General features: G+C 54.4%; 7 protein-coding genes across 7 annotated transcripts; 5 read left to right on the plus strand and 2 right to left on the minus strand.

Moving 5' to 3' along the window:
• Positions 1 to 128: 128 nt before the first annotated feature.
• On the plus strand, positions 129 to 853 carry IWZ02DRAFT_434734 (uncharacterized protein; the record flags this gene model as incomplete). Its single annotated transcript, XM_066766387.1, has 2 exons — positions 129 to 669; positions 750 to 853. The coding sequence occupies 2 exons, from the start codon at positions 129 to 131 to the stop codon at positions 851 to 853; spliced, it is 645 nt and encodes a 214-aa protein (XP_066621383.1).
• Positions 854 to 3,629: 2,776 nt separating this feature from the next.
• Positions 3,630 to 4,495, minus strand: IWZ02DRAFT_434736 (type 2A phosphatase activator TIP41; the record flags this gene model as incomplete). Its single annotated transcript, XM_066766388.1, has 2 exons — positions 3,630 to 4,140; positions 4,203 to 4,495. 2 exons carry the CDS (start codon positions 4,493 to 4,495, stop codon positions 3,630 to 3,632), a joined length of 804 nt encoding a protein of 267 aa, XP_066621384.1.
• A 324-nt stretch (positions 4,496 to 4,819) lies between these two features.
• Positions 4,820 to 6,140, plus strand: IWZ02DRAFT_381017 (kinase-like domain-containing protein; the record flags this gene model as incomplete). The annotated part of the gene is made up of 3 exons (XM_066765139.1): positions 4,820 to 4,924; positions 4,975 to 5,940; positions 5,991 to 6,140. The coding sequence occupies 3 exons, from the start codon at positions 4,820 to 4,822 to the stop codon at positions 6,138 to 6,140; spliced, it is 1,221 nt and encodes a 406-aa protein (XP_066621385.1).
• A 262-nt stretch (positions 6,141 to 6,402) lies between these two features.
• Positions 6,403 to 7,482, minus strand: IWZ02DRAFT_317580 (metalloprotease). The gene is made up of 3 exons (XM_066764162.1): positions 7,093 to 7,482; positions 6,769 to 7,025; positions 6,403 to 6,715 (listed from the first exon to the last, which is right to left on the minus strand). Exons 1-3 carry the CDS (start codon positions 7,319 to 7,321, stop codon positions 6,488 to 6,490), a joined length of 714 nt encoding a protein of 237 aa, XP_066621386.1. The 5' UTR covers positions 7,322 to 7,482; the 3' UTR covers positions 6,403 to 6,487.
• Positions 7,483 to 7,553: 71 nt separating this feature from the next.
• IWZ02DRAFT_456497 (Aspartate/glutamate/uridylate kinase) lies at positions 7,554 to 9,216 on the plus strand. Its single transcript, XM_066767861.1, has 2 exons — positions 7,554 to 7,722; positions 7,787 to 9,216. Exons 1-2 carry the CDS (start codon positions 7,611 to 7,613, stop codon positions 9,094 to 9,096), a joined length of 1,422 nt encoding a protein of 473 aa, XP_066621387.1. The 5' UTR covers positions 7,554 to 7,610; the 3' UTR covers positions 9,097 to 9,216.
• Positions 9,217 to 9,427: 211 nt separating this feature from the next.
• Positions 9,428 to 10,744, plus strand: IWZ02DRAFT_380774 (pol II transcription elongation factor-like protein subunit Cdc73; the record flags this gene model as incomplete). Its single annotated transcript, XM_066765126.1, has 2 exons — positions 9,428 to 10,033; positions 10,082 to 10,744. 2 exons carry the CDS (start codon positions 9,428 to 9,430, stop codon positions 10,742 to 10,744), a joined length of 1,269 nt encoding a protein of 422 aa, XP_066621388.1.
• Positions 10,745 to 11,280: 536 nt separating this feature from the next.
• Positions 11,281 to 13,597, plus strand: IWZ02DRAFT_522583 (uncharacterized protein; the record flags this gene model as incomplete). Its single annotated transcript, XM_066770841.1, has 1 exon — positions 11,281 to 13,597. Exon 1 carries the CDS (start codon positions 11,633 to 11,635, stop codon positions 13,595 to 13,597), a length of 1,965 nt encoding a protein of 654 aa, XP_066621389.1. The 5' UTR covers positions 11,281 to 11,632.
• Between the last annotated feature and the right edge of the window lie 424 nt (positions 13,598 to 14,021).

A 14,021-nucleotide genomic window follows, 5' to 3' on the forward strand; every position in this document is an offset into this window, starting at 1 on the left:
ATCCAACAGAGGTATAAGAGAAGACGCAAAAGACATCAAGGAGGACTCATCAGCAGCAGAATCATCACCTCCATATCCATATTCCTATTCATCTCATCTTATTTTTCTGTCCACACATCGCCACAAAAATGAAGTTCACAACCGCAACCTTCCTCCTCGCTGCCACCAGCGCCTCGCCCGCCCTCTCCCAAGTCTTCACCATCACCGGCACACGCATTCCCTCGGACGCCGTGCACGCCGCAACCCTCGTCAAAGACGGCATCACCATCATCACCGGCACGCGCATCCCGACTGCCGCCGCAAACGCCAACATCAACGCCGCCGACATCCCCATCTCCCTCTCCACCGCCATCCACACGCCGACAACCTTCGAAACCCGCTTCCAGACGCCTTCGCCACTCCTTCAAGCCCGCGCCTCGTCCCCCGCGCCTGCGGGCCTCAGTGCTGCTATCAATGCCCTCGCATCGGAAGCGCCAGCTCCCATTCAGTCTTCCGCGCCCGGCATCACTGTCGCGCCTGCTCCTACTCAGTCGTCGATGCCCGCTACCTCTGTTCCGGCAATCAAGGCGCGTGCTTCGCCGTCTCCTAAGGCGTCGGTCTCTCCTGCGGCTGTGAAGGCGCGCGCTGCGGACAATGTTTTTGTTGAGAAGAGGTGTCTTGCGCTTGGTGGTAAGTCTCTCCCGAATTCCATCCGTTTGGGACTGTAAATATATGTGGATATTCCGAATTGATGCTAACGATGAACACAGCCGAGTGCGGTAACAACGGCGTCTACACCGACTGCTGCGACGACCAGCTGTGCGCTGAGAACCACGGCACCGGCAGCTTGACTTGCGGTGGTGTTTCTGTTTGATTTGGACTTGGTTGTTGTGTTGGCGAGGGATTGGGGTGAGCGAGTCAGGGGAAGGGGCAAGCAGAGGGCGGTGGAAATTTGGACGTGATGGCATGTGTAGATGAATGATTCCACTTTTCCTTGGAAGAAGAAAATAAGAAAGGAATCGATGAGTCTGTAAAATATTTCAATTGGTGCCATTTTGGTGAAAGTGCTTGCTGCTCGCGAGGCTCTTTCTCTTTTCGTGATGTTCCTTTGTGTTGACGAAATAGGAGTTTTTGTGGCAAAGCGCTCGTTGGGTTCTGACTGCCTTCAAAGGCCAAATTGAAATCTTCACTTTTCCGCCGCAAAGATTCGATGAAGTAGCTAGGGTTCAGCTTCTGGATCAGCGTGGAAAGTGAGACTGGCCGCACAGTGGGCGCGTCATGTTGACGCTGGGAGTTTGTTGTGCAGGGTGGTCTGCAATGCAATGCGACGCAATGTGAGGAATTCATCGCAATGATTACACGGTGCAATTTCCAGTATGTCATTGCATTGCGCAAAGTGTAGTCTTGATTACATCGCATTGCCTTTATTAATTGCACTGATTATATACCGCCTGGCAGAATTCAGCTAGAATCTCCACCAAAATTAGGCTTCCTTACAGGGCCTTACAGGGATACGCATTAAGTCGCGTCATTTCGCGTAAACGAACACTAATTTCCTCTTACGCAATGCAATGCAATGGGACGTCCTCCATTAATCGCATTGCAGAAGTAAGGGCGCCTCCATTGATCGCATTGAGTTGCGTTGCGCAATGCGATAACGCAATCATTGCAAAGACCCTGCATTGCGGACCACCCTGGAGTTGTGTTGGGAGGTAAATGGATGTGGAGAGAAAGGGGGAAGGCGGAGAGATCGCGGTCAGCAAAGCGGAGAACAACACCAAAGTACGCAGGATGGACTCGATCAAGTGGCCGCGTGCAGTGTCGAGGTCAGTGGTGTCGTTGTCAGGGAGCATGGCCGCAACGTCAGTTTCGTCGTCGGGGTCGGAAGTTGACGTTGAAGTGGACGAGCTGACCAGCTCATCGTTTAAGGCGCGCGAGTAGACAGACGCACTGTACTGGTCGGCGTTAGGAACAGCTAAGTCAGCGAGTTCTCTCTCGAGAATGGTGGGAGTGCGTGTTCGTCTCATGTCGCTGTCAGATCAGAAGCCGGCGTGGATGAGTTGACCGGCTCACCAGAGCAAAGTGAGGCACTGTACTGGCTGGTGTTGGGATGGCTGTCTGGTTTGGGCAGAGGTAGGCTGGTTGAGTCTGGCATGAGCGATTTGTCAGGGGCAAGAGACCCAACAGGCATAGGAGAACAGCACGTGTAGGAGATCACGGGCGCTTTCACTCAGGCACAAGCAAGAAGCACAGAACAACAAATCCATTGAACTGCATAAGTAAGAAATAACCCCCGAGATCTCTTTCGAGGTCTCGGGATTCCCGCCCACCCGGGCTTCAGAGCAGCCCTGACTCACTCCGACTCGGGCTCCAGGAACACGATGACCAGGAGGAAGCAGCCTGGGTGCATGTTAGCGTCGTCGTCGTCGTCGTCCTGCTTACCTTCACCGGTGGTGGAGGCCATGTAGCGCCTCCGTTCGACCTGGAGGTCCAGGTCTACGACCTGGCGGGGGCGACGTCGGGGGCGGCGGGGGCAGCGGCGGACCTCGTCCTCGCGGGACGGGCGAGGAAGGTTGTCGGCCCACTGGATGTGGGTGGGGCGGGTGTTCTGGCTGCCAGACATAGTGAGTTCGCAAGTGTGTGGGTGGATTTTGGACTTAGCTGTGAAGCTGGAGATCGAGAGTGTTGCGAGTATGCGTGGCAAGTGTGGAGAGCGAGATGATGGAGGAGAGACGGAGGAGGGTGGGAGCTCATGTTTATATAGGAGGGGAATCTCTTTGAATATGGGTCGACTAACAATCGTTCTCCTCCTGTGTGCTTGCTTATGATATCGTTGATCTGGTTCTGACATGAGGGGTACAAAGGGCACAGTGCACGGCTCCCCGAACCAACTTTGGATGAGCAGATTCTCTGTCATATCAACTTGACTTGGCCCACATTCGATAATAGTTCCGGAGAATTTCTACCATGGTTGTGGTAGTTGGACCTTGGAAGTGTCAGAGGAATCGAACGATTGCTTCTCTCCTGAAATGACCTTCAAGCGCAGAACTGTTCCGCTGATCTGATTTGCCTCGAATTTTAGCAGGGATTTACTTTGCAACAAGCGTTGAACGGATTGTCTTCCCCAATGCATAGCCACAAGAAGTCTGGTCGGTAGGGCCGTAGTACTTGTGAAGTTGAACTTGAATTGATTCAGGAACACTGTGTGATCAAGCGTGGATTGAGTTTCTACGGACGCATTTGACAGATGGTCTAAGGGCTGTAACCTTTTCAATTTCTCGAGACATGGGACTATTTTTTCCTTGATATCAACCAGCCTGCTTCATGTTAGCCAAGACAATGGCCACGCTTCAAAACACTTACTTGATTCCAGACACGGTGATCTAATGCAACGGGGTTCCCCATGACTTGGATTTGATAGAGATTGGAGCTCCAGGGGGAACGTCCGTGATTTCTCAACCGTGGGCTTAAGCCCCACGGCCTCAGCCCTAGGCACGTCTTGAAGACCCTGGCTGCCCGAGTTGATAGAGACCTGGGCCGAAGTTGTGATGTCGAGCCCATCGAGTGACGACGTCTTTTGGTGACTCACAGGCCCTATTTCGGGGCCGGCGAACTTGGTGCAGGGAGTGCGGATGACCCAGACAATGCAATTACTTGAGAATACATCTTTCCAACTTTCCGTCGACAACCGGCAGCACGGCCATCAAACGGTTGGGATCCCTCATCAAGGCCGGCACGTCGGCCCGAGTAATTGCCAGCTTACGCTGAACAACGTCAAACTTCTCTTCGCGCGCTGTGTACTCTCGGACGACCTCTCCAGTATCGAATTCGACGAAGATGCGGCTGTCTCTTATCCGGAAGACCACATCATCGAGTCTGAGGAAGAAGCGGCAGAGAAGCAAAAGGCGAGCGGGCATGACACGTATCTTGCACGAAAGAAGCGCAATTCCGTTGTCTGCAAGCTCGTCCTCGTACAGCATCACTTCGTCGAAGAATAGGATAGGGTCCGGGCGTTTCAATAGCTCGTACGGAATGGGTGTCTCGGTCGACTCGAACTGGGGCAAGTTGGACGCATCGGAAGCAACGGTGCCAGCGTAGTCGGTGCTGTACGACCAGTCGAAGGGCTTGACGACTTCTTTAATATCTGATGCATGTTGCAATCTTGCAAGAGCGTTACTCTCAAGTCCAGACAAATTCCAAAGAAATCAACCGGGTGTGCCCACCTATCTCGCTGCCACTCCTTTGAATATGCGACTTTGAACATGGAGTTCCCCGTCTTGTCCACCCGATCTAACGCATCGAACGCGTTGAATTCAATGTTCCACCCCGAGGCAATGTGTTCTAGTCGTACAGAGTTGTCGCCGAATATCATCTCCGGAGGGGCGATGCCCAACTTATCCGTCATCTCTTCAATGGGCCCCGATTTCAAGATGGGCAGCTTGCGCGTAGTAATCTTCCATCCGGCCTGAACGATGGATTTGCCTTGGTCCGTGGGAGCCGGGAAGCTTGCGTTCATGTTGGTAGAGTCTTCAGATGGACGCGCGCCGTTGGCGATGAGGGTCTGTTTGCCGCAGAGGCAGATGACGTGGAGTGTTGGCTTGAGTCGCAAAGTCCCCGCAGACGTGGTGTATTGGAGGTGGGACCAGGATGAGGCCAGGTGAGGTCATGCGGTTAATCTCCGGCCTTGACGTTCCCGTAGCAACGACCGTCAACAGACGCACTTTGCGCTGTTCGCGACCTCGCCCCACGATCTTGCTCCTCAAGGACGACAACCCCCAAATTCGACAGCATCGACTGTGCTCCGCCGTTGTATTCTCCATCACTCACTAGTCATACAATCATGGCCACCGAAGCGCTTGAACACGCTCTTGAGCGCATCTCGATCAACAACGAAAATGAAGACGTCCCGCACACCAAGGCGGGACACGGATACCACAAGCCCAAGGTACCTAGAAAAGACCTTGCGACAATGTGGATATTTGTTGACGAGTTCAGGGCTCTCTCTCTACTGCCGTGAGCCTCTCTGGGCTCAGCTCGACGAATGCCAACCGCATCAAACTCCCACTCCAAAGACTACAGCAGCCCGGCGCTCCCAAGGCCTACAGCAGTAATAGCATTACCAAAGTCACTCTTCCTTCACAAGCAGCACAGCATCTCCGGGGCGAGAAGCCCGCCCGACCCTCTGATGAGCTCGTCCAGAGGAGCTCAGACAGCGTCCTGTACAAGCAGCCCACGGCTCCACGCCAATTCAATCTCAACATGTTCGAGATTGGCAAGCCGCTCGGGAAAGGAAAATTCGGCCGTGTCTACCTAGCCAAGGAGAGGCAGTCTGGATTCGTGTGCGCTCTCAAGGTCCTGCACAAAGCCGAGCTGCAGCAAGGCAAAGTCGAAAAGCAGGTGCGGCGCGAAATCGAAATCCAATCCAACCTGGCACACCCCAACATCCTGAGACTGTACGGCCACTTCCACGACTCGAAACGCATCTTTCTCATCCTCGAGTTTGCTGGCAAGGGCGAGTTGTACAAGCATCTGCGTAAGGAGCAAAAGTTTCCCGAGTGGAAGGCTGCGCAGTACATTGCCCAAATGGCCGCGGCTCTCAAGTACCTGCACAAGAAGCATGTCATGCACCGTGATATCAAGCCTGAAAATATTCTCGTTGGCATTCACGACGAAATCAAGATTTCGGATTTCGGGTGGAGTGTGCACGCGCCCAACAACAGGCGCAACACCATGTGCGGCACGCTCGACTACCTGCCCCCGGAGATGATCAAGCCCGGCAGCTCAGAGAACTACTACGATGAAAAGGTCGACCTCTGGAGCTTGGGTGTCTTGACCTATGAATTTTTGGTTGGCGAGGCACCGTTCGAGGACACGCCCGTTATGACCCAGCGCAGGATTGCTCGGGGAGACATGACGATTCCTAGCTTCGTTAGCCCCGAGGCAAGGGACCTGATCAAGAAGGTAAATCGACTAGTCAGATTTCTCCGATGCGTTGCTGACGACATTGCCAGTTGCTCGTGCTTGACCCGTCAAAGCGTCTCCCGCTGGAAGATGTTGAGAAGCATCCCTGGATTGTTAAGCACTGTGTGAAGGGCGAGAGAAGCTACAATCGCACCTCGAGCTCGCTCAAGAGCAGAACCAGCGACAAGTCAGACGCCTAAATACACGTCTCTGGAAAAAGGTGACTCCAAAGTTTCCTTTGAATCGTTTCTCATTGCGCGGAGTTTGAAGCGGATCGGCGAGCATGTGCGCTCAAAGGTCAGGACACCGGTGTCTCATTTCGGTTTCTTGACACAGTGTGTGCGGCCACGGATTTCGGCACGGGTCAAGGCGTTATAAATATTGGTATCTTGGGTGGGCATGGGATCAACACGGATGTAGGAGTTGGAAGGTGAGAGTTGGATTGATTTTGGTATCGACCAAACGCCGGCGCTATGCAGAGGGGAGTAATGATACAAATGTAGAAACCATTATTTCAGGACAGATAGTCTCTCTCCATTGAAGCTCTTCATCTGTAGATTTCATCGAATGGCCTCGTGTCGTTGAAGCAGCTGTCCCACACCTCGTTGACGATTCGAGCGGCGTGGACGTCGTCCTTGACGCTCGGTCTTGCCATCAATGAGAGGGTGGCTCGCCGCCGGACGCATTCTTGCAGCTGCTGTGTAAATCTCAACTGGCCCCTGGTAAAGAATTCACGCGTGAACCTGCACTCTCCGCTCAGAGTCGATGCGCGGATCTGTTCAGACGTCAGTGTCCCAATTTTGTCTCGTCGCGCCTTGCATCACCTACCTCGGTGCAGGCCTGGTGCCTCAAGTTCCACCTATCGACCTTGAACCGCATATAGTCGTACGCATGGACCATCTCATGCGCAATCGTGTCTTCGACATGTCCCTTGTTGCGCATATAGTTGGCGCAGATCAAGATGCCGAAGTCCTGATCGATACCGCCGCCCTGCGACGTGGTGCAGCGGCGACACCGCACGTTCATGGGATTGATGTCGCCGCCGAGCTTATTGATTTCATCGCGGAGGAAGGTGATGACGGGGCCTGCAACAAGAGGGTTTAGCGAACGCTCAATTGACGTTGGACATGAATGGCCTTAGGCGCCGCTTACTGTTCTGGAACAGCCAGTCCCGCTGCTTTTCTACCCGCTTGACGTCGCTCTCTTCGTTCACTAGGTCGCGACCTCGAAAGTATCTTTGCTTGTCCTCTTGTGATGCTTGGCCCGAGAGGATGGAGAAGAAGGTGCTCCAGTTGTAGAAGCTTTCGTCTGGTTGCGCCTGGTCGGCGGCGGAGGGCGTTGGCGGTGCGGGCTTGCGTTCGGAGTTGACAGATTCGGCCATGTTGGATCGGGGATGCTGTGTTTGACTGCGAGATTTGACACGAGATTTGAGGATGATGCGCTGCGAGGTTGATGGACACTCGGACGTGGACGATAGATAGATGGTTGTCAATAGCTACGCCGCTCAGGCGGAGGATGCGCGTAGGGCTTGGTGAAGGCGGTGAAGAAAAATAGTTGCATTGATGCTGAAAGTCGGTGCCGCGCTTCTAGTTTCGCAATGCGCAAAAGTGCGGCAACAATAAAAAAGTACCGCGCTCGGCTTCCAGACCCATGACGACGATCGTTTGGACATGGAGTCATCCCGCTCTTTGGGCAGAACAATGACAACTCACAACTCTTCCAGTCGTGCTCAGGAGGTAGAATTCAGCATGAAGAAGCATCTCACTGTAGTAATCAAGCTCGGTACAGCGCAGCCTGTACACGTCCTCAAAAGTCCAACGGCGGAAAATAGCTAACATTGGCTTAGGCACCTCGTCCATCATTGACGAGAAAACTCACGAGCCACGACTCTCCATTCTCAGCATCATAGTCGAGACGTGCGTCAAACTGCGCAAAGATGGCCACAGAGTCGTTCTGGTGTCCTCGGGTGCCATTGGCGTTGCACTGCGTCAAATGAACAAGCAACGCCGCCCCAAACATCTCCCAGAAGTCCAGGCGCTGGCCGCCATTGGACAATGTCGCCTGATGAGTCTCTGGGACCAGCTCTTCTCGCACATGGCCCAGCCAGTGGCTCAAATTCTTCTGACCAGGAACGACATTGCCGACCGAACGCAGTACCTGAATGCGCAAAACACCTTCAACGAGCTCCTTCATATGGGCGTAATCCCTATTGTCAACGAAAACGATACCCTGGCAGTTACGGAAATTAAGTTTGGCGACAACGATACCCTCTCAGCTATCACGGCAGGCATGGTCCAGGCCGATTATCTCTTCTTGATGACGGATGTGGACTGCTTGTATGACGAGAATCCACGGTCAAACCCGGACGCGAAGCCAATTGAGGTTGTGGAGAATATTGCGGATCTGGTCGCAGACGTGTCATCTGCTGGTTCTTCGCTGGGCACGGGTGGTATGTCTACCAAGATTGTCGCTGCGCGACTGGCTACTTCTGCTGGAGTCACCACTGTGATCACCAACTCGTCCAAGCCTGGAAACATTGCAGCGATCGTGCGCTACTCGGAAGCGAAAAAGGCGGTCCAATCCTCCAGTGCATCTGAGAAGCAAGGGCAGACGCTTGAAGTTAAGGCAGATGCTCTCGACATTACAGATGTCCCTAAGACAGGAAAACAAGCAATAGTCGATCCGTCCACTGGCCTGGAGGCTCCACTGCACACCCGTTTCTTGCCGCAAGTCCACACGATACGAGATCGATACTTTTGGCTGCTCCACGGTCTCGCTCCACATGGTGTCGTGTACATCGATGATGGAGCCTACAAGGCACTTGCTGACCATGCTGGTCTACTCCCCGTAGGCATCGTAGATGCTGATGGACATTTTGCGCAGCAAGAAGCCGTGCGGCTTGTCGTCGTCAAGCGCGCTGCTGACGGTGAGAACGGCTTTGAGAAGGAGAATCCAGCACCGACGGAGGTGGGAAGGGCTGTTGTGAATTACTCTGCCAATGAGATCAAGAGGATACGAGGCTTGAGGAGTACTGAGATCCACAAGGTTCTTGGCTACGCTGACAGTGAGTATGTCGCATTGAGGGAGAATGTGGCTCTTTTTGGCATCTTGAGGAGTAGGCCAGCATCGCCAGGTCCAAATCTAGGGGGGCAATGAGAATTAGATGTCGAAGTTGGGGATCAGCATTACTCACAGGCCATGCCTGCGGCATGAACGGTGTGATAGAGTAAACAAAAAGGGTCTCACCAGCGGAACATAACATGACCATGACCTCAATCAGAGTCACATCTTTTTGACAGTGGATTAACCTCGAAGATCATCAATTGGAGCTCCAAAGGTGTGAGGGACCCAAGTGCACAAGACGCTCGGACCACCTTTGGAGCTCGCCGCGTCGCCTGGCTTGACTGCGGCCGCAACGCTGCCATCCACCATCCACCTTGCAACCTCCTCCCCACGAGCCCGAACTGCATTGTCGCATATCGTTACAATGACTGACGCCGACCCACTCTTGAACCTGCGCGCGGCCATTGCGGCAAACAAACCTCCGATACCCACCACGTCCGCCGACGCCTCCCATGCTCAGGACGTTGAGCAGAACCTCGCCAAAGCGTCCTTCCTCCAATTCAACCACGAAGAAGGACAGCATCGCGCTATTCCTCTCAATTCATCCACGCGCTTTCTCTCCGGCAGCCAGCCAATCGACTTGCGGAGCGTGTATTTCACATGGCTCAAGAAAGATGCCGCGGTTCCAGAATACATTACCTCTGTACAACGCCTGAACGAAGAGCTGGCAGCTCCAGGTGGTGCCGGTGGTGCGGTCAGGAACTTGGTATTTGCGGAAAAGCTTGATCTAATTACTTGGCTTGAGGGCGGATCGGAGGAGAGTGAGAATATCAAGCCGCTGCCATCAGAGACGAGCCAAGCTGCAAGCTCGGCAGACATTGCTGCAGGTACAGCGGGAGGTATAACGACGGTTCCGAGTGGCGCGCCCAAGGCCGGCAAGGCTGAGCCAGACCCGCGTCTGTTGGAGATTTACAACTGCGAGCGGCGGATGGGAGACCGCAACAGTGTTTTGCGCGGCATCAAGCCCACGGTATGAGACTACGTGCGCGGATGGTTGGACCCTGCTAAGCTTGAACAGGACTTTTCACATGTGCGCAAGCAAGCTGCATCTTTGCTCGGACACGGTAAACGCGCAGAGCACGCCGCGCCAAACTCCATGGCAGCATCGAACCCCGCGCTCGTCTCCAACCTCAAGAAACCCAGTGGACGCCGTCCAGAGCCAATCATCCTCCTTTCACCCTCCGCGTCGTCGCTCTTGCGCATGTCGAATATCAAGTCATTCCTGGACGGCGGTCTCTTTACTCCTGCAGATTCAGCGGGAGGCGGTCCCAATCTTCTACATCTGATGCGTACGATTCCTAGCATTGATCCGGCTCGTCCACTCCGCTTTATTCTTGTCGATTCCCCCGATCAATTCAAGCCCGACTACTGGCAGCGCGTGGTGGCCGTCTTCACCACGGGACAGACATGGCAGTTCAAATCTTACAAGTGGACGCAACCTGCCGAGCTTTTCAGCCATGCCTTGGGCGTCTACGTGGGTTGGCGAGGCGAAACCGTGCCAGAAACAGTTAGGGGCTGGGGAAGGGGCGTCGTCTGCGCGCAGGTCGACAAGTGGACGCCGAATCAGGGTGCTACTGCAAGATGGCGAGATAGGGAGGTTGTCGAACAGATCTGGAGCGCCATCGAGTCGAGCATGAGAGCCAAGGGCTGGACAAAAGACGGCCTACCTTCGATGAGGTGAAGATGATTCTGGTACCGACATAGGTTGAGTGAGACTGCATGGTCAGGCGTTTCGGAGTTGCATGCGAGCCGCCCAGGTACGTGAAAGCTTCTCACTTCATTCGGAATTGGCACACGACAGGCGAGGCCGTGGCCGGGGGTTTGATGTCAAAAGAGCCCACACAAGCATTTCCCGCATTTGGATCAAAGTGGTTCAAGGACGCGTTCAGTTTGGCCGATCGAAAGCGGTTCTGTCAAAACTGGGGGCTGGGGATGGGCTTGGTACATTCCAGTCTTCATGTCTCGAGCAATCGACTTTCCGATTCCCGCTGGAAATGGCTTGGCGCCCATTCGAGCTCGAGTTCCAGAAGGGGCTTCGGCTCAGCATGGCAACGAGAATATTCATCTCCCCAGACGCGAAATGGGATACGGGCTTGCACGGATTGGGTGTTGGGTTGACTTGAAAACCAGCTACAATACCTCTCGAAATTAATGCCGAATCGAGACGAATGTCCGTTTTGGGCAAGCTTTGTGACACGATGCGCTTTTGATCAACGTGCGTTTTGCATGAAGAAGCTATTTTCGGACGTGTGAGCAACAAGTGATGAAATTCTCACTCACATGCTTTTTCCCCAGTCATGGAGCCCTTGTGCTTTGCAGCAAGTGCGGTTCCGAGGACTCTTTGCACTGTCTGATCAAAGGTCAAAGACACTGGCTAACAAGGCTGTAGTTAAGCTGGACTGGATCCATCTTGGAGCCATCATCCACGCCTCGATCTGAATCCAAAAGTTACTACCATGAATGTATCCCAAAACCCTCATCACGCCACCGTAAAGCCCTCACGCGACATAGCTGCGCCTTTAGAAGTCAAGACGCGTCGGCACAGCTGTGTTCGTCATTGCTCGCAGCCATGCGAGCACCACATTCCACGACCCCAGCCGCATTCCAGCCGGAGCCGCCCCACCAAGAATGCGCAGGCCAAGGAAAAGTCTCGCAGGGTCAGACGCGTAGGAATTGGAAGAAGAAGCTATTCCTCCAACCTCCAGAGCTCGGAGATGACAGCGACTTGTCGTCTTCTTCAGGATCGATCGTGCCATACGTCCACCCGACCGAAGGAAAGACGCATCTCTCCATCAAGGACACGGAAGACTACCTTACTGTGCAGAACCCGAATCCGCATACCGGAAGGATGAGCCCGGCTTTTTCGAGCGTCATGACGGAGCATCCCGAGCCCATCGCATTGCGCGGGGCGAAGGATGCAGGTCAGGCGCCGCAAAAACATGAGGAACGCGCCTTTGAAGAAGAGCAGAGGCCCCGAGATCGCTGGCCCGACTTTTGGCGTCCTTTGCGAAAAGTGTCGACTCTGAAGAGGAAACCACCTGCACCGTACGTCGAGGATGCAATCGAGGAGCCGCCGGATGCACTGAGCGATGTGTCGCCTTTGCAGGCACAACCTTCGCCGACGCACTTTGCCGCGTTCGATCCAGACCATTTGCGCATACCAGGAGCCCTCCGAGTCAGTCCGCCGCCGCCAAAGACGAAGACGAACGGGGGGACGGACGCCATTGCGACGTGGGTGACGACGGGCAGCCGAAGAGTATACGAGCTTCCCGCCGCCAGTTCCTCTCCTCCCGAGATGGAACTGCCTTCAGTCCCCACGCATGATCCGTCTTCGTCTCGCCACGTCCGCTTCTCAGACGACTGCCCAGTTCGATATCCGTTGTACAGTCCTGCTCCGGTGCCGCCGCCGCACCACCAGATGCCAACACCGCCGCTTACGCCGCAGTTTGCGAAGATTGAAATCATTCGAAAGCCACTGGCGCACGAACGTGAAGAGGATGCACCACCGGTGCCGCCGAAGCATGAGTACATTCCGAAGACGTGGAGCCAGTCTACCCAGACGCGGGCGTCGGTTGTGAGCAGCCGGTGCCACCCCATTGAGCCTGCGTATCAGTCGGACTCTGTTTCTGTTGAGAAGGTTCCAACGCGACTGAATGGGAACGGTGTGCCACGGATTGTGGTGACGACTGGGAAGAAGGTTGATCAAGATAAGGAAAAGAAAGTGAAGGTGAAAGAGAAGGACTCTAACAAAGAAAAGGAGAAAGACAAGAGCAAAATCAAAAGAAGAGAAAAAGGGTACCGACGAGAAAAGGAACTGTTGCATCCCGAACCACCCAAAGAGCAAAAGGCCGTAGGGAGAGGAAAGGAGAAGGAGAAGGAGAAGACCATCGAAGCCGTGGACCAACAACATCAGAAGCACAAGACGAAGTCCAAATCCAAAACGACATCGACGAGAGAGCCAACGACAGTGCAATCGACAAAGGCCACGACCACGACCACGACGACGGCAGACAGAGACAGGAGCGCCACGCTCAAAGCAGCACTCGAGCGCATCGCCGCCGCAAAGGCAAAACGCGTCGTCAGCGCTCCCGTCAAAGCCCCTACAGCTGCTACTACCGCTACCATGAAGACCCAAGATGCTGCGAGATCAACCTCCCACAGCGCATCATCCGGCGCCAAATCCGCCGCACTGCTAAGCTCGCGACCCCTATCATCATCCACCACTACAACCACAACCGCCGCCGCCGCCGACAAACCGACCAACATCCCCATCAAATCCAAATCCACAACAGCCGAAGCAGAAGCACTAGACCCCTCCACCTCCTCATCGCCACAAACCCTTCTCTCTCTCACCGTCACTCGCTCCAACGCCCTCTTGGTCGGCAAATTGGTTCTGGCGCTGTGGGGCCTTCTCGCCGCTTTTTACCTGCTCGGCGCGCTGGGGCGCGCGCTGTGGGTTGTTTTGGCGCCTGTGCGGTTGCTTTTGCGCGGCGTGGGGAGTTTGGGGGCGTGCGTTAGGGGGGCAGGGTGGTAAGGTGGTGGGATTGGTGGGGGGAAGGGAAAGGGGGGGATGGGAAAGGGGGGAAATGGGAGGGGGGAGAGGGGATGGGTGAGTAGGGCAAGTTAGGTCAGTGTTTGGGAAAAGATTGACTAGTGAACATGTACACACACCCCTTCCTTCCTGTTGTTCACTTTGCCGAGTTTGCGTGTCTTCTTCAACTTCAGCATCTCTCTCGTTGCAGCGTACATCCCATCAGAAGACATGGGTGCTCAAGAAGACGGCCACTACACTCTTACAGGGTCCACGCCAAAATATCGGTTGTTCTTCAAGTGTACGGCAGAGCAAACAACAGATGCAAAACCTCATCAGTTAACTCAACTCAGCTGAAAACAACCATACAAGCAGCCATAGCCTGCCGTCCGGTCTTTCAAAGCCAGCCAGCGAAGCAAGGAAGAGC

Source organism: Phyllosticta citriasiana (assembly GCF_038021145.1).
Source record: "Phyllosticta citriasiana strain CBS 120426 chromosome Unknown IWZ02scaffold_9, whole genome shotgun sequence".
NCBI lineage: Eukaryota > Fungi > Ascomycota > Dothideomycetes > Botryosphaeriales > Phyllostictaceae > Phyllosticta > Phyllosticta citriasiana.

Bases quoted from the DNA above. Each gene is read 5' to 3' on its own strand.
- IWZ02DRAFT_317580 (XM_066764162.1), bottom strand. From the start codon at position 7,321: ATGGCCGAATCTGTCAACTCCGAACGCAAGCCCGCACCGCCAACGCCC. The intron at 7,026-7,092 runs GTAAGCGGCGCC...CTCTTGTTGCAG, and splicing joins GGACTGGCTGTTCCAGAACA to GCCCCGTCATCACCTTCCTC. The intron at 6,716-6,768 runs GTAGGTGATGCA...ACGTCTGAACAG, and splicing joins GGCACCAGGCCTGCACCGAG to ATCCGCGCATCGACTCTGAG.
- IWZ02DRAFT_456497 (XM_066767861.1), top strand. From the start codon at position 7,611: ATGGAGTCATCCCGCTCTTTGGGCAGAACAATGACAACTCACAACTCT. The intron at 7,723-7,786 runs GTACAGCGCAGC...ACATTGGCTTAG, and splicing joins CACTGTAGTAATCAAGCTCG to GCACCTCGTCCATCATTGAC.